Raw genomic sequence first — 26,379 nt, 5'->3', positions numbered from 1 at the left:
TTGTCAATGGATGAGGGATTTTCTAAACTGTCAGAAGACATAAAATGGAAGGGAGCAGAAGGAAGGGTGAAACAGTAGAGAAAGCCACAGCTCTGAAGCAGCTGAGGATAATCTTCCAACAAAACCCTGGAGTCACTTTCCAGCACCCACAGGTAAAGAAGAGCAAGGGAAGGAGAAGGGGGGCTGAAAATAAGAGAAAAAAGAAAGTCTGAACATGATACAATTTAACTGCTCCACACCCTATGTGACTCCCTCACCCCCAGACAGAGAGCAGGAAGGAGTACTTTAAATCATAGCACTTTTATAAAGACTTTCAGTGAACTTTCAGGGGGGACTTTAGGTTCCAGGTGGACATGTTGGTCCTCAGGGTTAACTCCTTGTTATTCTGGCATAGAGGGCACAGCCTGAGAGCTTGTTCCCTAAGCTCTGATCCTAAAAGAAACTCAAGGAGATGTGGCTTGCCCACCTCACCCACAGCTATGAACACTCTCACCCAAGGAGGAAACATGGAGAAGAACAGTCCTATTCAGACAACAACAGAGGAAACTCACATCAGAAATCTAGTCCTTCTCTCTTAATTATGAATTGACATCTGTAGCATTGATGCTGATTCCCCCCATCATCCCCTCTTTCTTACGTTCCATAGTTAAAGGATCTTGATTTTTAGCAAGTCATATGGCTACTCAAAATAAAGATCAAATTTTCCAACTGCTCTGGAAGCTAAAGGCGGCAATGTGATGAAGTTCTTGCCGATGAGATGTACCAAGAAATGATGTGTGCATCTTCTTGGACAGAGTGAGCCATTATTCCCAGTTCTAGGTGGGGAAGGGAGAGGAAGTAATGAGAAGAATTATATATGGAAGAATCAGCTTGAGGAACCTCTATCCGTTCTGTTACTCATTCAATTAACTAAAAAATATTTTTGAACACATACTATATACTAACCCCTGTATCATTCCAGGGAATTCAGAGAAAAATAAGACAGTCTTTGCTCTCAAAGAGCTCACAATCTTTCACTGGAGATTTACTCGTTTAAACCAAGCACCATGCAAAGTAATACTCATAATAAAAGTAGGTCTACGGCTTCCCTGGTGGTGCAGTGGTTGAGAGTCCACCTGCCGATTCAGGGGACACGGGTTCGTGCCCCGGTCTGGGAGGATTGCATGCCGTGGAGCGGCTGGGCCCGTGAGCCATGGCCGCTGAGCCTGCGCATCCGGAGCCTGTGCTCCGCAATGGGAGAAGCCACAACAGTGAGAGGCCCGCGTACCGCAAAAAAAAAAAAAAAAAGTAGGTCTAAGGGAAGGAATAGAGAGAGGGAGAGATGAACTCTGTTCAGTTAATTCTGTGTGTGTGTTGTAGAGTCCTCAAAGTTTTCATAACGTCCCGAGTCTCTAGATAAAATTGCACCCAGAGCTAGCATCCTTTTGTTGTAGAAAACAACCTGTTTTCATTTTTGCCTTAAAACACTGAGTCAGATTTTTCTGCCACTTGCAAACAATGTTCTCTAACTGAATTCCCTAGCTCTACGAAATCTTGTGCTAAGCAGAGGAGAAAGAGAATTAGTCAAAGAACTGCCAGTGAAAAAACAGCAAGCAGGAGGAATAAGTCCAAAGAGGCAGGAAGGAGCCTCCAAAAAGCCACGCTGGAAGAGTCTCATGTAGGAAGGAAGGTGCATGGAATTCACAGACGTTGAACCTGAAAAGGCAGGAGGACTGGAACAGAATTAACACAGGTCACCGTGGAGTTGTGTTAAGGTGTTGCTAGAAACTGGGAAATGAGTTCATGAGAATAGAACGATCCTTACTGATGTGAGGGACGGCATGGAGCCCAGTCACAGATAGTCAACAGTGATCAATTGAATGTACAGTGTAAACTTACTTGGTGGAAATAATTTAGTAATTTATTGCAGCAAATTAGATGTTGGAACGAAAGTGTGGTTATGGTTGTTATGCTTGTAGTCCAAATAGAATCAATTTATGGTTAGTAGAATGATTGGTGTGAGCAGTATTGCTGGCTTTCCTACAGTGCATGACAGTAGCCAATGAATAAAAGCCTTGCCTTCCAGCACATCTATATTTGGGGGAGTAATAAACAACAAGCCTCACTCTCTTGCCCTCTATCTGTATGAGACAACGAGCTAGGAAGCTCAGTTTCTTACATTTATATGTGAGAGGAGGGATGAAAGCATGGGCTGGGATTAACAGGCTGACATTAAGTGGGTGTAAATATAAAATCCTGAGTTTCAGGGGAAATTTTAAAATATATGCATATAAAGACAGGACGGAGGGTGAGTCTACGTAAGACCTCGGGTTTTTAGCTCACCACAACTCAAAATTGGATTCTCTTTCTGGAGACAGGATTGGGAAAGGTACTTGCATGGGGCTGGAAAAAGATGGTTCTGACCGCAACAGAGGCTAAGGAAGGACTTATTCAGCTGGTTCAAGTGACTTCGGGCCTTGAGGGTATTGATTCCCAACCTGAGCGTTTTTCCATCAATCTGTGGACGACAGGGAAATGTTGCAAAATACTGAGGATTCGGTGCCGTGAAGGAAATGATTCAGGGCGGCAAATTCGAGGCTCTTCGGTTGCGTGAACTAATTTCTGAAGGAAGTCTAACTTCTGAGAGCAGTCTGGCGGGAAAAGCCTGCTGGGTCTGGAGACTCCACACATCGCTCAGTAGGCTCCGCCCCCTCGAGGCTCCGCCCCCGTGCCCGACGAGCCAGGAAACTGCCCCAATCCCGAATCCCGGTTTAGCCTAACACCGCCCCCGCACGTCCCTCCCCGCCCCCTCTGTATCCCTGGAAACGCTCTCGCGTCCTCTCTCTGCGCCTGCTCTGCAGGGTGCGGGAACCACCGCGGGAGGAGAGGGCGGCGCCGGCGCCCAGCACCTGCCACCGGTGGGGGACACACTGAGGCGGAACGGAAAACCAGAGCTGTTCCCCAGGGCCAGTCCCTCGAGGTTCGTGACGAACTCTTAGAAGAGACGAGTCGTTCTTTCAGGCAGTCCTTCCCCTGACCCCGACAGACCTTCCTCCGTCAATCTAGGCACTCAAACTTCCTGAGCCAAGGCCCTCACCATTTACCTCAAGAAATGCATAGAAGGAGGAGCGCAGAAAGGCGCTCTTCTCGCCGCCCAGTTCACCCTGTGAGGGCAATGGTAAAAACAAACAGGAGTAGGAATAAATCAATTAGTCCTGTTTAGAACTGGATAGGAGCCCAAGGGAACTGAGATGTCCTTGGTTTTGGTAGATAACCCAGTCTGTCATAAGTTTGAGATATCCCTAAGGTCACATTTGTATAAGAATATTTCAAAACACATACATATTTCAGATGTATTGGCATTTCATTGAATTAGTGATTAGTTTCTTCCATAGGAGCTATGCTTTGTAATTTTTTTTATGGTTTGCATCTTTAATCATCGACATAATATGTCATCTATCGCAGCAGGATTTTTTTTTAAAGTTTATCTAACTGTGTATAGTAAGTACCTGGTTTTTGTTGTATGAATAAATCTTATTCCATTATTTGGAGCAGGAAGGGGGGTTATTCTTTTAACTAATTTTTAACTTTTTTCCTTCTCTCCTTTGCTGTTATTCTTTGCTTCCAAATTTTCAGGCTGAAGTCTGTAAGCCTGGAGAGGCCTTCAGCAGTAATCTCCAAATGTAAGTCAAATGAAACATGGCCTGCCTTCAAACACTTTTCCCGCTTTAAATTTTGATTTAACTGTCAATAAATGTTAGTTAGTAGGAAGTCTGTGATTTCTATTTATTTAACAACCTAATAACCTACCATAGAATGCTAGATGTATCCAAAAATTATGATACAAGGGATAAACATTTACTGACTCTTTAAGCTATTTTATGTGATTTTTTTTTTACTCTTTTCAGGAGCAAATTATTGATATTTCTTCTGTAGTTTTCTTTAAACTTTCATAGTAAAAGAGCTTATGATGATAATATGAAAAGTTCCAATTCTTATCAATGATTTTGTTGGTGATAGTAAAATCATATTTATTTTGAACTCTCTTGATGACACATGATACATTTGCTTGCTGTGGTTTATTGGTTTTATTTCTCACATTTCAGCTTTTACCCCAAAATGACTGAATTCTGGAGACAGTGGTCAGCCTCAGACATGGTTACTCCCAGGTAGCCTCTGCCTATACAGCTCTAGGCCTCCCCCTCCTTTGTGTTTCCTGATAAGGACCTCTGGGGATCATGGGCAAGAGGGCTACTCTTTGAAGAATTTTACCTGGGGACCAGAAATTTAAACACACCATGGGAGACATTCAGCCTGATCCATCCCTTTCAAACCTTTCATCCTGTATTTCTCCATTCTCATTTGTTTTTGCGTGTGCGGGCCAAACTTAGAGACTGTAACTGTGATACTGGAGCCAACCAGGAGATCAGAGAATCCATCAAATCTCTTCTGAATACCAAGAGTGGAATGGCTAAAGGCAGCCTTTTGATCTTTGTCTCAGCACCTGTGGTGGCCCGAGTAGACTGCCCATTTGGTAGCACTGCGGGAGCTGCCTCTCGGTCCCCTAACAGACTGCTTCACCCTAACCTCCTGGGGCTAAGTTCATGTTGGTACCAGCCAGAGAAGTACCTCTCATTATCCTCCCTTATATACCTGAATCTGAACCATTCCCCTTCCTGCGGTAGCACCCACTTTATCATTCTGCTCTGACCACCCCCATTCAGAGTTGTGCCTTGAGGCTTGCCAGCAGGCCTTGCAATACTTACATTAAACTAAATTTAAGAGTAAAGGTGCTCCTGCTGCTAATGTTCTCAGATCAGAGAGGAGCAAAACGAAGGAACTGGCAGCTGAAACTTTAATGGTTGGAAACGTTGACTCTGATTTTGAAAAAGAAAAATCACAGTTGATCTGGGTGACAAAGAAGACGTTTTCCTCTCCATGTATATAACATTTGCATAAGATTTCATTAGAGGTTTATATTTTCTAGGAAAAACAGCCTGACCCAAGCAAACATCAATAAGGATAAATTTTATGTCCCAACCTGGTAGGCCAGTTCTTGGGAGGCTTATACACACCTTGATGAGATATGTGAGATGGATCAGAGCTTCTGGGGTTTGATCCCTCTATCTGTGTACCAGTAGGTGGGTCTTCCTAGTTTGGGGAGAAATTACAAGTACTCTTTTCTTGTTTTGAAGTTCCTTGGGGAACCCTTCAAAGGTCTCTGCAATTATGCAGAGATACCTCTGCCCAGTGCCCTTGGTGACCAAGTGGGAGCTCTCAGAACAAAGTCTTAATTTGTCAGGGAAGGACCTGCGTGCTGAAGCCAGCACAGGCATTGTTTCTTTCCCTTTCCAAATCCCCTGGGGGCAGAGAGGTCTGGGTGAAGAACTGAGATGGCCCAGATTTGCTCCATATCCTTGGAGGACTCTGAAACGTAGAGTCTTCACAGCTTCTCTGAAGTAGGCTTACAAGAGGTAGGTTTGGGGAGCCTTTGCCCTTCAAATCTGTACACGAGGTCTAATCCTATGTTAGTTTTAACTTCTTACTGCATGGTCTACATAATGTTGCCATTTAGTAAGTTCTGGTTATCCAATTAACTCAAAGAGTTGATATAACATGTGATCAGAAAAGTAGATTTTTTTAATACAAAAGAGTTAAGTCACTATATTAGGAAGTTATGGAGTATAATACATTATGTTTCTAATGTTTGTTTTGGAGGAGAGGACTAACATTTGCTGTTTAGACTGAGTGCTTTAAAGCTATAACTGTATAACAATAAGTTGACCTTATATTTCATGGATCATACCATGCACTGATAATCTGGGTAATATCAGGATTCTGTTCTATCATGACACTGATCTCCATTAGAATATTCTCTTTAATTATGTGAATAATTATTTTCAGGCTGGAGTAATAATCCTTTTTTCAGAAACAAAAAACTGCCTATTTCTACACTGAATTTCAAAAGATTTTCCCTCAAATCTCATTGCTTTCCACCCTCCGTCCCCCCATGGCTTTGTAGCACTAGAGGAATATCTTGTCTCTGCTGGCCACAGGTGGTGCTCCCTCGGCTGTGACCATGTCTCTCCACCTCTACCATTCTCTGCCACCCAGATTTCACAGCAACCTCCAACTGGCCTCCGCTGCCTTCCCTTCTGCCCCCTACAGTCTAAGTCCAAAAGAGAAGCCAGAGTATTCCTTTCAAGGTGTAACTCAGACCATGTCACTCCTGGGCTCAAAATCCTCCAATCAGAGTAAAAGTCACTTATTTTTACAGTAACCTTCGAGACTCTATACCATCAGAACAGCACCAGATTTCTCCTTAGCTTCTCTGACTTCATCTTTTTCTGCTCTTATTCATCCCTTGGCTACTGGTGAACAGCCGATTTTTACAGTGGAAGAGATGCTATGTGACTTCCAAAGCCAGGCCCTAGAAGGGGACACAGCTTCCATCTGGCTTTTCTTTGGGTACTTGCCTTTGGAGCCCTGAGTTGCCACCTAAGAAGTCTGAGGCTGCCATGCTGAGAGGAAGCCCAAGCCGTATGAGGAGGTCACATGTATGTGTTCTGACAGATAGCCCCAGATGAGGTCCTAGATAGTAGCATCAGCCACCAGTTACATGAATGAAGACCTTACAGAAAATTCCTGTTTCCCACCACTGAGTTACCCCCATGCTTCTGAGTCTTCCCAGCAGAGGTCCCAGTCAAAACTGAGTAGGGAAAAGCCATCCATTCCCATTGCGCTTTCTCCTAATTCCTGACCCACATAAAGTAAAAGACTTTTTTTAACTTTGATTGTTGTTTTAAACCACTACATTTTTTTAGTTGAAGTATAGTTGATTTACAATGTTTCAAGTATATAGCAAATTGATTCAATTATATATATATATATATATATATATATATATATATATATATTCTTTTTCAAATTCTTTTCCAGTATAGGTTATTACAAGGTACTGAATATGGTCCCTTGTGCTCTACAGTAGATCTTATTGTTTATCTATTTTATATATAGTAGTGTGTATCTGTTAATCCCAAATTTCTAATATATCCCTCCCCTTTTCCCCTTTGGTAACCATAAGTTTTTTTTTTTTTTTTTTACTGCATCTGTGAGTCTATTTCCATTTTGTAAATAAGGTCATTTGTATCATTTTTTTTAAGATTCCACATATAAGTAATATCATATGATATTTGTCTTTCTCTGTCTGACTTACTTCACTTAGTATGATAATCTCTAGGTCCATCCATGTTGCTGCAAATGGCATTATTTCATTCTTTTTATGGCTGAGTAATATTTCCACTGTGTGTGTGTGTGTGTGTGTGTGTGTGTGTGTGTGTGTGTGTGTATAATATCTTCTTTATCCATTCATTGGTCGATGGGCATTTAGGTTGCTCCCATGTCTTGGCTATTGTAAATAGTGATGCTGTGAACATGGGGGTGCATGTATCTTTTTGATTTAGAGTTTTCATCTTTTCCAGATATGTGCCCAGGAATGGGATTGCTGGATCATATGGTAACTCTATTTTTAGTTTTTTTTAAGGAAACTCCATACTGTTATCCATAGTGGCTGTATCAATTTACATTCCTACCCACAGTGTAGGAGATTTCCTTTTTCTTAACACTCTCTCCAGCATTTATTACTTGCAGGCTTTTTCATGATGGCCATTCTGACTCGTGTGTGAGGTGACACCTCATTGTAGTTTTGATTTGTATTTCTCTAATAATTAGTGATGTTGAGCATCTTTTCATGTGCCTGTTGGCCATCTGTATGTCTTCTTTGGAGAAATGTCTATTTAGGTCTCTGCCCATTTTTTGATTGGGTTATTTGCTTTTTTGATATTGAGCTGTATAAGCTATTTGTACATTTTGGAAATTAATCCCTTGTCGGTCACATTGTTTGCAAATATTTTCTCTCATTTCATAGGTTGTCTTTTCATTTTGTTTATGGTTTCCTTTGCTGTGCAAAGTCTTTTAAGTTTAATTAGGTGCCATTTGTTTATCTTTGCTTTTGTTTCCATTACTCTGGGAGACAGATCAAAAAAATATTGCTGCAATTTATGTCAAAGAATGTTCTGCCTATGTTTTCCTCTAGGAACTTTATATCCAGTCTTACATTTAGGCCTTTAATCCATTTTGAGTTTAATTTTGTATATGGTGTTAGAGAACGTTCTAATTTCATTCTTTTACATGTAACTGTCCAGTTTTCCCAGCACCACTTATTGAAGAGCTTGTCTTTTTTCCATTGTATATTCTCACCTCCTTCATCATAGATTTGTTGACCATAAGAGTGTGGACTTATTTCTGGGCTTTCTATCCTGTTCCATTGATCTTTGTGTCTGTTTTTGTGCTGGTACCATACGTTTTGGTTACTGTAGCTTTGTAGTATAGTGTGAAATCAGGGAGTGTGATTCCTCCAGCTCCATTCTTCTTTCTCAAGATTGTTTTGGCTATTTGGGGTCTTTTGTATTTCCATACAAATTCTCAAATTTTTTGTTCCAGTTTTGTGAAAAATGCCATTGGTAATTTGATAGGGATTGCACTGAATCTGTAGATTGCCATGGGTAGTATGGTCATTTTAACAATATTTATTCTTCCAATCCAAGAACATGGTGTATCTTTCCATCTGTTTGTATTGTCTTCAACTTCTTTCATCAGCATCTTATAGGTTTCAGAGTACAGGTCGTTTGCCTACTTAGGTAGGTTTATTCCTAGGTATTTCATTCTTTTTGGTGTGATTAAACCACTACATTTTGAAGTGATTTGTATACTGTTGTAGCTATGTGCTCTCTCAGGGAAGCTGTCTCCTTGTTAAGAATTGTTCTTAGCATTTATCACTTCTAAGGGAAAGGCTTTATTTGTGAGTGAGAAAGTTTTTAGAAGACAGCAAAGTATGAAAAAACTTTAATTATTGATTGTAACAGGAGAGAAAAGCATGAGCATTTGAAATCTATAGCTGTCCTAAAAATCTTCACTTTTTAATTGCAACCAGCTCCACTAACAAAACCCATAACAAAGCTCCTAATTGTCTGAATCTTCAATGCATTTACCAGATTTTCTCCTTTTCCACTTTGTGATGGAGATGCAGACAAGTAATAAATTGGCCAAAAGGCAGATAGTAGAAGAAAATAATGAGAGAAGCAACCTGCAGAATTCACTCTCTGAGCTTCATGCCTGAACAACAGAGCTATAGGTCTACACACAGAGGCATTCTCAGCTCAGACAACTGACTGTGGATCTCTAGTAATGTCTTAAAAGATTCTTTGAATGATTTATTCTTTAAAATACCATTTCTGTTTTTTTTTTTTTGGTAGTCCAAAATGACCACGCTGCCCCCACTGTGCATGACATGCCCAAAGCTTACGGCCTTAGCCAGACAGAAGCTGCCATGTTCCCCCAGAACAATTCCAAGGTACGTGACCCTGACTTTCATTTTTTATTCCTACAGAACAAATTTCTTGCAGTAAAAAATGTAAATAGCATATCTCAGAAAACAAAATTGTTTAAAAACAAAAGTATACTGTTATATTCAGAATATTCAAATTTGCTGTTTCAGAAGGATTGATGAACCTCATTCAAAGATTAAGAATATATTTATTTAGCAGGCTAGCACTCATTTGATCATTTTATTTTCTATTACCATTATATTGTGCTTCCTGTAAAGCTTTGGAAATACATTTCCTTTTTAAAATACATGTGGAGAATTGAAAGCAGAAGCTTTAGGCATGAAAGATGTATGGCATCTAAACCGCAAGGTCCCAAGCACTGATTTCTGTTTTGGAGGAAGGACAACACAGTCTTACTACCGGGGTAAACTGGCAGGCACAATTTAGCTCCTGAAATGATCCTGGGGCTTGAAAATGCATCATTGAGCCACCACTGTGAATGTCTGCTGAGCTTATGGAGTTTTCAACTGCAGCCAAAAAACTGCAGGGCAGGAACTTGATGTATTTTATCATAATTATGAATATTAACTAAGATTGTGTTATTTAGAAATTTCCACTTATGGTTTTATTGATTTTTAGTAATGCACATATTATTTATCAATATAAACCTATATATAGGATAGGTGGATGTGGAGAAAACCCCATTTACTTAAGAATGCAGAGTATTTTAATGTGTTGGTGTTTTATTTGTTTACACACTGAGGTTAGTATTCTTCCCTGCCTCTTTCCATTCAAGAAAATTAAAACCTATATATAGGTTTGATTTTTTTTATGCTTACCTTTCAATTCCTACAAGGCATAATGATCAAACATTATGAGACTACTTTGTTCTGAGAAGGACCATACCTCATTTTTGGTATTTCTGGCAAAGACCAAAGCCCCTGGACCAAAATAAATACATTCAGCTAAACTACCGTCAAAGTTCTTTGGTAATAGAATTGAAAACTGTAGAAATTGTAAAATAGAAGTGTAGAAAATTGTAATTTTATTTTCAAATAATGTGAAAAACAGAAAATTTTCAGTAGATGCATAATTCCAGTATATACATTATTTTCCATTTTTCTTTTGAATAATGTGAAATATTTACAAAATCTGAAATAGCTAGCTTCTTCTTCTTGCCTTTTGTAATAATTGAGATTACATTTTCTTTTCAACACGAGCAAAAACATAGCCCAGTCTCACATCCCTAGAATAAGAGAGATTTTAAAGAAAAAAATTTTTGTATTCATTTTATTGAAGAAAAACATTTTTATCATAATCATTTAAGGCAAAGCTTTGTTATCAACATTCTCCATTAGCTTCTGAATAAAAAGGTATCTGTATCCCATACTCCTGTTGTCATAAGATGTTCATAGTCTGCTTATTTTTAAAGGTGCCAGGTATATGAAGATTGAACATACCACATGTGTAATATATTTCTCATTAAAGTCTTCTTAAAATCACTTTCACCTTGAACTTTTAATAATAATTTGAGTTTTATGTGTGATTTTAAAAACCACTCAAACTGCATGTCAGAGCAAAATTCTGTAATGTTTGCAACCAATAATTTTAACACATTTGTATCAAATAAGTATTATTAGTTCAAGATCCTGTGCCAAACAGAATCTGACTTCTGTAGCTGGAAAGTTATATTGTGAGAGAACATGAGTAAAATAGAAGATCTCATAATGCTTTGAGGAGAAAACCCCATTTACTTAAGAATGCAGAGTATTTTAATGTGTTGGTGTTTTATTTGTTTACACACTGAGGTTAGTATTCTTCCCTGCCTCTTTCCATTCAAGAAAATTAAAATTTTGAAATTATCAGTGAACAACCTAACTCTATAGCTCTTGCAGAACATTTATTATCTATGATATTATCCTCAGAATGTTCTGTTTTTCTGGTGGCATTTTATGTTTGGTAGCTTTTCAACTCGATTTAAGGCAGTGCTTTATTATTTCTTTCCATTTCATTTAGGTCTCAATTGATCAAAGAAAAAGGTGACATAGATCATTATCTGGAGGTGAATTTCAAAGGATTGTCAAAAGAGGAGGTTGCTGCGTAAGTATATACCTCTTAAAGGTACTTTAATATAAAGTTTGTTTATTTTGTCTTGTTTCTTTATTGAAATTTCAATTTTCCTGTGCAGTCCACTTTTTCATTGGAACATAGCATTTAAAAATTAAAGCTCATATTAAATAGTGATAAATCATGTCTATTGATCTTACACATATCAGTCTTTAATTTTATGACTTTCAGAATTCTCATATTTACCAAGATATTATACTATTGTATTTGCAATATTTTAGTTAAGTTTGTGTCATTAATTGCTTAATAACTTCCATTTTAAGGTATATTGCCTCCATGGGGGAGAAAAAAACACTTTAAGAGAAGGATTTGTATATCTTTTTTTCCTGGTGATTTAAAAAAAGTCCTTACTAAAGTATATTCTCTCACCCGTCAAGAACCCACAAAAAGAATTAATGGATCATAGTTTATTGGTTAATTTAAAAATAATTCTAAATTGTCTGGATTTATTTTTTTAATGAAAAAGTAAACTTTGCCATTTTATGGCTAGTCAGAACCTAATTTATGATCTGAGTAGAAACAGTATAAAAATCCATGTAGGTTAGTGAGAAATAAATAGAAACCTAGAATACTAGCTAAACAGGTTTAATATTTCTTACCTATAGACTTGGTGACTCTGTTATCAGATTTTTATATGTAAGTATTGACAAATAGAAATCTTATATATGCACATGCATCTTACAGAATTCATTAAATGATTCAACTATTCAACTACTCAAAAATATTTTATACAATAAGTGCTTTTAAAAGATTGTCTCTATTAATGTTGCCTAGTGCTATGGGATTCCACTGACAGGGTATTCCTATTGATGGTTTTGGTATAGGTTTTCACATAGTCTAAAATTCTAAGTCTCTTGATATATTTCATTAGATAATTGTCAGTATGCATATAGCATGGAAAAATGGAATAGTTCATTCTATCAGTAGCTGCTTTATTTTATAGAGTGACAAAATTTATAGTAGCTATAATCACTGTCTTCCTTGGAGTTCTATTGACTGCCAAGTGTAATATCTGGGACCTTTGGTTTTTAACTGCTATTCTAATTACTAATTCATTAGCTTTCCATAGTAGCCTGTTGGACAAAATTAAAGGTCAGTGTTGTCTGATGATACAATTCCTTCTTAAAAGAAAAATATATATGAGTGATATTTGCTTTCTGATTTAAATATAGTGATATCTAAACAGCTATAATTGGCTTAAGAATTAGGAATTAAATTTGGAATTAAACTTATACTTCACATATTTTAACAAATTAGACATCTATATGCTTAAAATCTGCTTTCAGTCTGCACTGAAGAAAACATTATTATAAGACAATGCAAAATAGGCTATGTTAATGAGTGTTCTGTTACAAATATTATCTTTTTTCACTAAGGATATTACCAAATTGATTTCAAATCCATATTATGCTACAGAACACAAGTAGCCCTGGGTAATTCTCAACCCTTACTGTTGAATTCTCCTTAAAGCTTCCTACACTTGAACACTTTTTTATATCAAAGCTCAAAGATGCAAACCTTAGTAGGACTGTAACTTGTACTTGGCTCACTATTACGCTCCTGATTGAGATACCTTGCCCCAAACAAATTGAATAACATGTAAAGGAGAAAATTGATTTCAGCATCTCTCAGCTGCACCCAGCAGGTGCCATGAGGAATTATGCATATTCCAAAGAATTTCTGTGTAAAACTTTTAATCAGCCATTGAACTCTAAAAAGATAAATTGGTCAGCAAGCATTTATTAAGTGCCTACTTTATATCTAACACTAGGTTTTTCACAGAGGGGGAAAACAATGTTATTTTAGTATAAAGTACTTGGTCTTATCCTTGTCTCTATTTGAAAGCAGGAAATAAATATGCAATGAATGAGTTGCATAATTATACTGTGAGGTGCAGCCTAGAGGTCTGGAAAAAATCAGAGAAAACTAAGATGTTGGATAAAACTTGCCAAAGAAGACAGATTTTGAGTTTGACTCCCTATCTGTTAGCACTACAAAATGATCAAACTGGTGCGTCACAGATCCTCAATATACAAGAATATAAAGGGGAGAAATTGGTGAATTAAATTTCCAATCAGGCAAAAGCAGTATCTAAGATATATCCTCAAATTCCTCTCTAAACTGCCTTATTCTTCCCTACGATGCTAACAGAAATATAAACTTACATAATTCATGTACACTATCTTTGATATCCTGTAATATGGATGTGTTCTTTGTCTAGTCCCAGAATAACACTTCATCATCTACTCCAAAACATACCAACCTACTAATACATAAACTCACACTCTATGTCCCTCCTATTGCAATGGGTGGAGAGTTCCTGTTCTTGTCTAAGGATGATGTCTCTACTCGTGCTCTGGATACCATCCCCTCTTACTTGTTCCAAGACTTTCTCCACCAGTTAAATGTGTTTTCTTGCTATATCATCAGTTTCTCCTTTTCCATTGGAGCAATCTCACTAGCATTCGTATCTACCCTAGTATCTCCCTTGACTTCTTATCCTCCTCCAGTTTCTACCCCATTTTTCTGTACCCTTCGCAGTAACCAGAAGCATTGTCTCCATCTTTCAACATCCCATTCTTACCTCAGTTGACTCTAAATAGGTTTCCAGACCCAGAACTCACTGAAATCTGTTTACTGTGACTGATGTCCTCCATTTTTATCACATCTAATGGTCATGTTTCTGTCCTCATCTTGCTTGATGTCTTCACATTATTTGATAGAGATGAATACTCTCTCCTTGAACATTCTGTGCTTGTGGCTTCCAGGGTGCCATATTCTATGGTTTTCCTCCAAACTCTTCAACTATGCTTCCTTCAGTCTCCTTTGATGGCTGCTTTTCTGTTTTCAAACTCTCAGTGGTGGATTGTTCTAGGGGTGGGTCTTTGACCCTCTATTCCAGCTACACTCTCTACCTGGATCTAGTCCTATAGCTTTAAATACAAGCAATACCTGATGGTTATCACATTTATAAATCCAGCCCTGACCTCTCCATTAAGCTTCAAATTTTTATATCCAACTGCCTCCTTGACATATGTACTTGGATTTTTAATACACATTACAAGGCTAACATGGCCCCCCACTGGACTCTTGCTTTACCTCTGCTGCCTCTCACACTCCCCCCTCCTAATATCCCTCCCCCAGTCTTCCCTCAGTTCAGTAAATGGTACCAAGGCAGCCTTGAGTTTCACCTTGCCTTCACCACCACTCCCCCATCTAATCCATCAGTATGTACTATCAGATATAACTCCAAAACTTATCCTGTGTTCATCTATTCTCTTCATTGCCTAGTCACCAGCATCTCTTGCCAAGATCACTAGAAGAGTCTCCTACTTGCTCTTCTAATATCCCCTTGAATTCCACTACAATTCAGCCACCAGAATGACCTTTTAAAAATTAGATCATGGGGACACTCACCTGTTTAAAACCCTCCAAGAGCTTCCCATTGGTCTTATGATAAACTCTAAACTCTTCATCATGACCTAAAGCTGTGTGTGATTTGGGCTTTGCTGACCTCTCTGGCCTTATCCCCCATTCTCCCTATCACTCACTCCTTTCAGTGTGGCCTTACCGCTGACACTTCTTGTCATGCAGGTGTCACCTTGAATGTGACCTCAGTCTGCTATTCCCTGACCCCATAATCAAGGAGCCCTCACCCCACCCACACTTATTCCCAGTCAAATCACCTGGGTGAATTTCTGCAGTCACCTGGTCCTCATCTTCTGCTGGGAGTTTGTACATCAGCTGTGTCATCCCTAGTGGAATGGATGCTCCACAGGACAGGAACGTGTCTGTGTGTATGCCACTGTGTCCCCAGGGCTTAAACAGGGCCTGGCACTCGGGCAGAGCTCAATAACTTGCTGTTAAATGAATAAATTAGTGAAGAATAAATGTTGGATTACTAACACCATGAAATAGGTATCCTGCTGTGAATACTTTTTTATTACAACATTTTTTAGTGCAGTGTTGTAGGTAGCTAGTTTAACTGTTGTATTGAGGAAGTTTAATTCCTCAAAAATGTTATATGTTTACAAGTAAGAGTATAAAATTTAAGTGAGTAATTGAGCAAGACAAGCTAAAGTAGTTGTTACTGGAATGGTCAAACCCAATTGATGGGGGATCATCTTACTGTGTAATGGGGTAAAATGATTCAAAGGCAAAGGGCTTCTGAGTTTTTTATCATCTACATTTACAGAAGGAATTATACTATGCTTTATTACTTTTTAAGTGACCAGATTATTGCTGTGCCTAATAGGTATATATTTTTCAAACGTATTGTACTAAAGTACAACATATTTGACACTGGTAATTTGACTTTCTTAGATAAATTGTTGAATAGTCCATTGATAGTATTTAACTGATCTTTAACAACTAAAGAAGGGCATGTTGTAGTTCTGTACTTTGTGCTTTTTTATTCTGTATTATATTATCAGAATGCATTATTTAAGTGATACTTAAAGTATCACTTATTATCATATCATAATTGCTTTGAGTAGCTAAGTAATAAAAGTGTATTTATAGATTCAAATAAAATTTTCTGGGGGGCAGTTTTTACAGCTTTAGCTGTGTATATGAGGATACAAATAAGCAAAATTTTCAAGGGACAGAGAATGTTAATCTGCTCAGTATTATTTTCTGTTTCAGGTATCAAGTTCTATTATACAGAAGAATAGATTTAGTTCAAAATTGTGTACATCTCTAAGATATTGCTTTCTTTCAGAATATCTTTCAGCATCACCAATTGGTGTTTACTGAGCATCGCTTGGGCAGCACAGCCTTTCTCTCCTGGCTTTGAACTGTATTATACTTACTCAGTTAAAGTAAATTAGCATTTTGCCCATCTTAGGTTTTCATCTTGAAAATATTCCAAAATTGTCTTCCAAAGGTGCTTTTACAAACTACAGATATACTTGTTATGAGCAAATTTAGCATTTGGATTTGCACCATGGTCAGGCACTCAAAGTATCTGTAACAAGGTGAAGATGTTTATTCAGGATATACTATTTCATGATAACATTATGGGAATTTAGGCCCCTTTAGGTGAGCTCTTCCTCTGCTTCATTCATCTTGTTTACTTTTGAATAATTTTGTGATATCATCTTGTTTTCTCTTCAAAACATTTTGCGTCTCTTTTAAAGTAATAAATTAAATTCCATGCAGAGGTTTGCCAGTTAAACTTTCTGAAGATGCCAATTGCTGAATAAATGGTTACTTGACTAGCAGGAATAGGCAGGAGAGAGAAGGAAAGGAAGATGACCCTCTTTTCTTCTAGGTAGCAAATTGGGTTTTAAGATCTTCTTCCTTATTCAAGAAAAAGAGACAGGATTTTGGTGTTCTGAAGTGAAGAGACAACTATTCCTTACTTTCTCCTGAATGTATAAAAAAAAGCAACAGCAGAGAATACACATGAGAACACAGGAGAGATGCCACTCCTTTTTATTTTTATTATTTACTTACTTATTTACATTCTGATACTGTCTTCCACAGCAGATCTCTAAGATGTGAAACTAGGAAAGAAAAGAATTTTTGACAATAAATTTTTTAAAAAGAATATTGATATCAATAAAGTTTACAATTTGGGAATTTAAAAAAATGCAGTTGAAAGGCACTTTTAAAAATTGTTTAATAAGTGCAAAAAGGACCTCAAATTTACACCAAAGTCAAGTCTAAATAAATACGAAAGGAGGAAAGATTTCAAATGTCAACGGAACACAGAAATGCCAATTTCTTAGGCATTTATGTCTTTATGTTCTTTAAAAGTTTGCTTTAACAGCTGCATAGCACAGGGAGATCAGCTCATGCTTTGTGACCACCTAGGGAGGGTGGGAGGGAGATGCAAGAGGGAAGGGATTTGGGGATATATGTAAACATATAGCTGATTCACTTTGTTATACAGCAGAAACTAAACATTGTAAAGCAATTATACTCCAATAAAGATGTTTAAAAAAAGCTTTCTTTAAAATATTACTTTCACATATGGTGTTTAAACTTATCAGCTCTAAATAGACCTAAAAAAAATCTTTGTAAGGGAAAAGCATAGGAATCATGACATTGCAGCTCTGGCTGTTAGGGGAGATGATTTCTTCCTCAGCTGGAAATTTGGCTTTGCTACTTAATACTTCTGTAATTTTTTGCAAGTTACCTGACTTTGCTAATCTTTGATTTCCACAACTATTTGGAGACCATAATAATAATAATAGGACTTTCTTGTGGAAGTTAAAAGAGACTCTCTATATGAAACACATATAGAGAATTCTCACTTCAGCTATTATAGTTAACTGTCATTGATCATTTTTCTTTGGCTTTTAAAAGTTATAATGTAAATATCCTAAATAGTTTGCATTAACTTTGTCTTGATATAGGTAGTAATATTAGTTTATCATTTTTCTTTAAATATGTATAGTTACATATTTACTTTGTGCTAGGTATCATATTCATCATGTTTAGAAGACAGAGTTTTTAGTGAGATACATTTCAAACAGTAATGCTAACTAATGAGGGGAATTTTTTTTTAATTTCAACTTATAGTAAACTTTTCAGAAATTTTTTATGCTGTACTAAACAATATAATTTGCAGAGCCCACTGAGCTATTGCAAACAGTTTTTAAAAATGTCTATAAATTGCTTAAACTTATTGTTACTACCATAAGATTGCTTTAAGTATAAACCTATTGCTTTAGAAATGTGTAGAATATAGCCAGAGAATGTGAGTTTTCCTACAATAGCTCATAAACCTAGAAGTGCATAATGGCACTCTATTTAGAAATCATTTGGGAAATTTAGTAATGAAGAACAAAGTGATAAAAAGGGATAAGCACCCAGGTACTACAGAGGTTAAATCAGTTGGAATTAAAAGTGGGGTGAACAATGACCAAGCCTCATCATGCATAAGTCATGGGGCAAGATGATTTTACTAAGTTGAGCTTTGTTTCTGATATTGTGTTCTGTCCATATTAAGAAAAGCTTGCATGGGAATATCCAAAACTAATTTGACTCTTTCCCATTCTCTGTTATGGTTAAAACATAATCCTCAAAATGTTGATATTGCTACAATTCTATAAAAATCATCCCCCTAACTCATATCCATACCCTATTCTGTTTTCCATGTTGGAAAATGGAGATATTGTAGTAAACAGTGTCATCTCAGTACTTAAAGCAAAATCAGATTATGGGCTCACAAGTACTCTTTTGCTTTCCTAGGGCTTGCAGTATCCTCAAGTTTGTTCCATGTTGTAGCATTTGTAACAATTTCCTTCCTTTTTAAGGCTGAATAATATTCCATTGTATGTTTATATTTTGCTTATCCATTCATTTGTCAATGGACACTTGGGCTGCTTCAGTGTTTTACCTATTGTGAATAATGTTTCCTGTGAACACGTGTGTATAAATATCTCTTTAAGAACCTGTTCTCAATTCATTTGAGTATATACCCAGGAGTGGAATTACTGAATACTTTGATAACTTTATTTGAACTTTTTTGAGAACCACCATTCTGCCACCACAATGGCTGTACCATTTTTCATTCTCACCAACAATGCACACGGGTTCCAGTTGCTTCACATCTTCACCAACATTTATCGTTTTCTGCTTTCATGCTAGTAGCCATCATAATGAATGTGAGGGGTATCTCACTGAAATCTTGATTTACATTTCTCTAGTGATTAGTAACGTTGAGCATCTTTTCATGTGCTAATTGGTCCTTTGGATCTCTTCTTTGGAGAAATGTTTATTCAAGTCCTTTCTGTTTTTGAATTGAGTTGTTTGTTTTTTATTATTAAGTTTTAGGAATACTTCTATATTCTGGATATTAATTCCTTATCAGATATGTGATTTGCAATTATTTTCTCCTATTTCATTGATTGCCTTTCACTCTGTTGATAGTATCCTTTGATGACAAAATTTTTTTTAATTTCATGAAGTCTAATTTGTCTGTTTTTTCTTGTGTTGCCTGTACTTTTGCTGTCATATCCAAGAAATCATTGCCAAATCCAATGTTGTAAAGCTTTTGCCCTATGATTTCTTCTAAGAGTTTTATACTTTTAGCTACTGTGTTTAGGTCTTTGATCCATTTTGAGTTAATTTATGTCTATAGTGTTAGGTAAGCATCCAACTTCATTCTTTTGCATGTGGATATCTAGTTTTCCCATCATCATTTGTTGAAAAAAACTGTCCTTTCCCCTTTGAATAGTCTTAATACCCTTGTCAAAAATTGTTTGACCATGTATGTGAAGATTTATTTCTGAGCTCTCTATTCTATTCCTTTGGTCTATATGTTTGTCTTTATGCCAGTACCACGCTGATTACTGTAACTGTGTAGTAAGTTTTGAAATCAGGAAGTGTGAGTCCACCTTTTTTCTTTTTCAAGATTATTTTGGTTATTCAGGTTCCTTGAGATTACATATGAATTTTAGAATGAATTTTTCTACTTCTAAAAAAATTGTCATTGGTATTTTGATAGGGATTGCATTGAATCTGTAAATTGCTTTAGGTAGTATTGACATCATAACAATATTAAATATTCTAATCCATGAACATAAGATGTCTATTTATTTATGTCTTCTTTAATTTCTTTCAGCAATGTTTTATAGTTTTCATTGCACAGGTGTTTTACCTCCTTGGTAAAGTTAATTCCTGAGTATCTTATTATTTTTGTTATTGTAAGTGGAATTGTTTTCTTAATTTCCTTTTCAGATTATTTATTCTTAGTGTATACATATACTACTGAATTTTGAATGTTGATCTTGTATCCAGAATTTGTTATTACTTTGCTGAATTTGTTTATTAGTTCTAATAGCTTTTTGTGGAATCTTTTGAGTTTTCGACATAAAAATCACAACAGCTAGAAACAGAGATAATTTTACTTCTTCCTTTCCAGTTTGAATGCCTTTTATTTCTTTTTCTTGCCTAATTGCTCTAAGTACTGTGTTGAATAGAAGTGATGAAACTGGGCCTTCTTGCCTTGTTTCTAATCGTAGAGGAAAGCTTTCAGTCTTTCACTATTGAGTATGTTGCTCACTGTGAGTTTTTCATATATGGGTTTTGTTATGTTGAGGCAGTTTCCTTCTATTCCTAATTTGTTGAGTATTTTATCATGAAAGCGTATTTAATTTTGTCAAATACTTTTTCTGCATTGAGATGATCATATGGTAATTTTTTCTTCATTCTGTTAATATGATGTATTACATTGATAAGTATTAGTATGTTGAACCATCCTTGCATTCCAATTGGCCATGATGTATAATCCTTTTAATATGCTACTGAATTCACTTCACTAGTATTTTGTTGAATTAATGTTCATAAGAGATATTTGTCTGTAGTTCTCTTTTCTTGAGGCATTTTTTTCTGGCTTTGGTATCAGGGCAGTGCTGGCCTAATAGAAAGAAATAGGAAGTGTTCTCTCCCATTCAGTTTTTTGAAATGTTTGAGAAGAACTGGTGTTAGTCCGTTACATTTTTGGTAGAATGAATCAGTGAGGCCATCATCCAGGGCTTTTCTTTGTTGGGAGATTTTTGATTACTGACTCATTTTCCTTACAAGTTATAGGTCAGTTCAGGCTTATTATTTCTTCATGATTCAGTCTTGGTAGGTTTTGTTTCTAGGAATTTGTCCATTTCATCTAGGTTATCCAATTTTTTACACAGAGTTGTTCACAGTACTCTCTAATAATCCTTTTTATCTCTAAAATTGGTAGTAATGTCCCTACTTTCATTTCTTCCTTTTTACTGGAGTATAGTTGCTTTACAATGTTGTGTTAGTTTCTGCTGTACAGCAAAGCCTACTTTCATTTCTGATTGTAGTACTTTGAGTCTTCTCTGTTTTTTTCTTAGTTGATCTAGCTAAAGGTTTCTCAATTTTGTTGATCTTTTCAAAGAACCAACTTTTGTTTTCTTTTTTTTTTTTTTTTTTTTTTTTTTTTGCGGTACGAGGGCCTCTCACTGTTGTGGCCTCTCCCGTTGCGGAGCACAGGCTTTGGACGCGCAGGCTCAGTCCATGGCTCACGGGCCCAGCCGCTCCGCGGCATGTGGGATCCTCCCGGACCGGGGCACGAACCTGCGTCCCCTGCATCGGCAGGCGGACTCTCAACCACTGCGCCACCAGGGAAGCCCCAACTTTTGTTTTCATTGAGTTCTTTTTCTATCCTCTATTTCATTTATCTCTGCCCTAATCTTTATTATTTTTTTTTCTTCTGAAAGCTTTGGGTTTAGTTTGTTCTTTTCCTAATTCATTAAATTGTAAGGTTAGAATGTTGATTTGAGATCATTTTGTTTTTAAATGTTTTTAAAAGATCTTTCTTTTCTATAAATTTAAGCATTTATAGTTATAAATTTCCCCTTTAGCACTGCTTCACTGAAGCTTCACTGAATTCCATAAGTTTTGCCATGTTGTGTTTTCATTTTCATTCATCTCTAAGTATTTTCTAATTTCCCTTGTGATTTCTTCTTTGGTTGTTTAAGAGTGTGTTATTTAATTTCCACAATTTGTGAATTCTTCAGTTTTCCCTCCCTTAATGACTACTCTAGTTGTGGCCAAAGAAGGTACTTTGTGTGATATCTCTCAAGACTTAATTTTTGGCCTAATATATGGTCAATCCTGGAAAATGTCCTGTGTACCCTTGAGAAGACTGTATTCTGTCATTGTTGGGTAGAGTGTTCTGCATATATCTGTTACATCTAGTTGGTTTATTGTATTGTTTAAGTCCTCTGTTTTCTTACTTATCTTCTGTTTGGTTGTTCTATCCATTACTGAGAGTAAGGTATTGAAATCTCCAGCTATTATTGTATAACTGTCTATTTCTCCCCTCAATTCTGTCAATTTTGCTTTATTTATTTTGATGGTCTCTTATTAAGTGAATGAACATTTATGACAGTTGTATCTTCTTCCTGTATTGAATCTGTTATTAATATATTATGGCCTCCTTTGTCTCTTATAGCCCTTTTTTTTTTTTTTTTTTTTTGCGATACATGGGCCTCTCACTGTTGTGGCCTCTCCCATTGCGGAGCACAGGCTCCAGATGCGCAGGCCCAGTGGCCATGGCTCATGGGCCCAGCCACTCTGCAGCATGTGGGATCTTCCCGGACTGGGGCATGAACCCATGTCCCCTGCATTGGCAGGAAGACTCTCAACCACTGCCCCACTAGGGAAACCCTCTTATAGCCCTTTTTAATTTCAAGTCTATTTTGTCTGACATTAGTATAGCCACCCCTACTCTCTTTTTGTTACTATTGCCATGAAATATCTTTCCCCATCATTTCATTTTCAACCTATTTGTGTCTTTGGATCTAAAGTGAGTGTCTTGTAGACAACACATAGTTGGATCACTTTTTTAATTCATTCTGCCAGTCTCTGTCCTTTGATTGGATAGTTTAATCCACTTACATTTAAAGTAATTACTAATAAGGAGGAACTTCTGTCACTTACTATTTGTTTTTTATGTACCTTACAGCTTCTTTGTTCCTCGTTTCCTGCATTACTGTATTCTTTTATGTTGATTTTTTTTTGTAGTGAAACCTTTGAATTCCCTTCTCATTTACTTTTGTGTATATTCTGTAACTATTTTCTTTGTGGTTGCCATGGGGCTTACATCTGATATCATAAAATTATAACCTCTGTTTTGAATTTATACCAGTTTATCTTCACTAACATACAAAAACTGCTTCTTGAGAGCTCCATTCCTACCTCTTTTGATTATCAATGTTGTAAAACTACATCTATATACATTTTGCATCCAGAAAACAAACTAATCATTTTGTTATTGAAAGGCTTTATTTTTTTAGAGTTTTAGGTTCACAGCAAAACTGACCAGAAGGTATAGAGATTTACAGATACCCTCTGCTCCCACACATACATTAATAATTGTGTTTTTAATGCTATATCCTAAATTATGTAGAAAACAACATGTGGAGTTACAAATCAAATATACGATACTGCTAGTTCTTAGAATAATTATTTTTATAAATGCATTAGTCTCTTAAATTATGTAGAAAACAAAATGTGAAGTTACCAACTATTGTTACAAAAATACTAGCTTCTATAATTGACCATGTGTCTACCTTTACTGAGACTTTTATTTCTTCATATGACTTCAGGTTACTCTTTTTCAACCTGCAGGACTCCTTTTAGCACTTCTTGCAGGGCAGGTCCAGTAGAAATAAAGTTCCTCAGCTTTTGTTTATCTGGGAATGTTCTTAATTTCTTCCTCACTTTAGAAGGACAATTTTGCCAGATGTAAGATTATTGGTTGACAGTTTTTTTCTTTTAGCACTTTGAATATATAATTCACTTCACTGTACAGTAGAAACTAACACAACATTGTAAAACAACTATACCCCAATTAAAAAAAAAAGACCCTGCTTTCTGGCCTCCAAAGTTTCTAGTGAGAAATCTGCTTAAAACCTTATTGAGGATGCTGTGTATGTGATGAGTTGCTTCTCTATTGCCACTTTAAAGATTCACTCTTTGTCTTTGCCTTTGGGAGTTTGATTATAATGTGCCTCAATGTGTATCTCTTTGAATTTTCCTACTTAGAGTTTGTTGAATTTCTCAAATATTTATATTCATGACATTTATGAAACTTGGGAAGTTTTCACCATCTTTCTTAAAAGAATCTCTGTTCTCCTCCTGGGACTCCCACAATGCATATGTTGGTCTATTAAATTGAATATATAAATTTGTAGGAAATATTTTTCCTCTATTATTTTTAATTAGATTATTTGGAAATTTTCAAAATTTTGTACTGGGATGAGTCTCTGAGATCATTTTAAATACTCTGTACTTTGAGCTGGGAGGTGTGTGTTTATAAATACACATATGTTTATAAATAAATATATATAGTGTATATTTGTATGTATGTATGGAGCCGTGGCTACTTTCCTCACATGTGCATTCTCAGTACTCATACAGTGCTTGGCTCACAGGTGTTGGGGCAATTGATGAATGGGGATCTTTTTGTTTTGTTTTGTTTTGTTTTTTTGCAGTACGTGGGCCTCTCACTGCTGTGGTCTCTCCCGTTGTGGAGCACAGGCTCTGGACGCGCAGGCTCAGCAGCCATGGCTCACAGGCCTAGCCGCTCTGTGGCATGTGGTATCTTCCTGGACTGGTGCACGAACCCGTGTCCCCTGCATCGGCAGGTGGACTCTCAACCACTACGCCACCAGAGAAGCCCAATGAATGGGGATCCTTTACCCCTTTGTAGCCTTATATATGTGCTCTGCCTGAAATGCCCTTCTCCTTCTCCCATGCCTTGTGTACTTGATAAACTTCTCTACCAGCCTCAGCTTAACTGTTTCTTGCCCTGTGAGGCCTCCTTTGATCCATCCTCACTCACATGGTAAGAGTTCAGAGTGCCTGCTTGAACTCTCTTAATAGCCATTGACAATCATGTACATGTGTTTTTTTTTTTCCTTCCTGATTAATGTTTAAAAATCTAAGATTGTGGTCCATTAGTGGGTAGTGATTATGACCCATGAGTTTGGGTATCATGATAAGTATTTAAAATATGAAAGACTATAGAATTAGAAAGGGGTTCATTATATAGAGCGGGTTGCCAGATGTAATGAAATAGAGCATGGGTTCTAAAACCAGACTCCCTGGACTCAAACCCAACTTTATACTTACTAACAAGGTAACTGGTCAACTTTGGCCAAGTTACTTAAACTTTCTGTGCCTCAGTTTTCTCATGTAAAAAATAGGGGTAACAATAAGAGGGCCTGGCTCATGGAATGGTTATGAGGATTAATTGAGTTAATATTTACAAAGAGATCAGAACATTTTGAGTATTAGTGCTTTTAAATTTTGTTTCATATACATACATATGTCAAATATATATGTACATGTACTGAATTGCAATGTAAAATGTCTTTCTTATTGTGAATTGCCATAAGGAAAAGATTCTGCTCTAGACTCAGAGTTCTTTGAAAGTAGTGCTTCATTCTCCTTTAAGATTCTTCTGACTTACATAAAATAATGCTTTATTTCTTGTTAACTTTCTTTCTGGAGAGGATTGTAAAAACTTAAAATTAATGTTTTATATTACATAGCTGTCAGATTATATATAGAAAATGAAAGGCAAATAAAGGAAAAGTATATAAATATACTCCCCATCAGGGTTAATATAGTTCCCCTGAAGAAACATTAAATTTCACTCTGAACTTCTGGGCAGACTGGGCAAAAAGGGAGATGTGATGGACTAGAGAATCCTCATTACCCGATGAAAGGAAGCATATCAGTTCTTCAAGAGAGATAAGCTTTTTCCTGATACTAAATTCCAAAAGAAAGTTATCTCATGATCTTATAGAAGAAAAATGGAGCAATATAATAAAATTTTGCACACCTAATGAACAATGAAATGGATGTATAGACAGCTTGTCATAAATATTACATCTCTTAGCCAGGTTTTATTTTAGGCCAAATAGTAATGGGTAAGACATATTACATTAATACTGTGTGCTGGTCTGTGTTTTTAGTGATCCTCACAATAAACCTGGAAATAAACCTTGTTATAACTTCCAGAGATCAAGGCATAGAGAGATTAAGTACTTTGACCAAGGCAATCTAATGTTACAAAGAGGCAGAAACAATGAGACAGAAAAAATGATTCATAGAGAGGAAGGAATGAACAAGCTAGAAAGAAAATGAATCAGGCATGAATCAAGAGATCAGATTTCTAGACTCCTCGTGAATTCCCAGTACTGTTATGGATCTAGAACCTCCCTCTGGGTTCATCTCATAAGGATCCAGTTATTCTATAACCCTGACTCATATTTCTATAAAAACCCCTTAAGCTTGTCTGAAACAATCCCTTATCCTACAGCCAATGTAGCCACAGAAGTAAATTGTTGAATGAGGCAATTGTCTTAAAAGTTTAGTTTAGGGGTTTTCCCACTTCAAG

At 36.7% G+C, this 26,379-nt stretch overlaps 1 protein-coding gene across 1 annotated transcript in view; it reads left to right on the top strand.

Moving 5' to 3' along the window:
• Positions 1–2,896: 2,896 nt before the first annotated feature.
• The window catches only part of TTC29 (tetratricopeptide repeat domain 29), a 265,146-nt gene continuing 241,663 nt past the window's right edge, over positions 2,897–26,379 (top strand). The window contains exons 1-4 of the mRNA XM_060095162.1: positions 2,897–2,959; positions 3,616–3,662; positions 9,294–9,391; positions 11,382–11,465. Coding sequence (XP_059951145.1) covers positions 9,300–9,391; positions 11,382–11,465 — 176 coding nt within the window. The 5' untranslated portion in view covers positions 2,897–2,959; positions 3,616–3,662; positions 9,294–9,299. The remainder of the gene's footprint in view (positions 2,960–3,615; positions 3,663–9,293; positions 9,392–11,381; positions 11,466–26,379) is intronic.

This window comes from Mesoplodon densirostris, chromosome 1 (genome assembly GCF_025265405.1).
Source record: "Mesoplodon densirostris isolate mMesDen1 chromosome 1, mMesDen1 primary haplotype, whole genome shotgun sequence".
Taxonomy (NCBI): Eukaryota; Metazoa; Chordata; class Mammalia; order Artiodactyla; family Ziphiidae; genus Mesoplodon; species Mesoplodon densirostris.
This window is presented reverse-complemented; position numbering and strand designations above follow the sequence as displayed.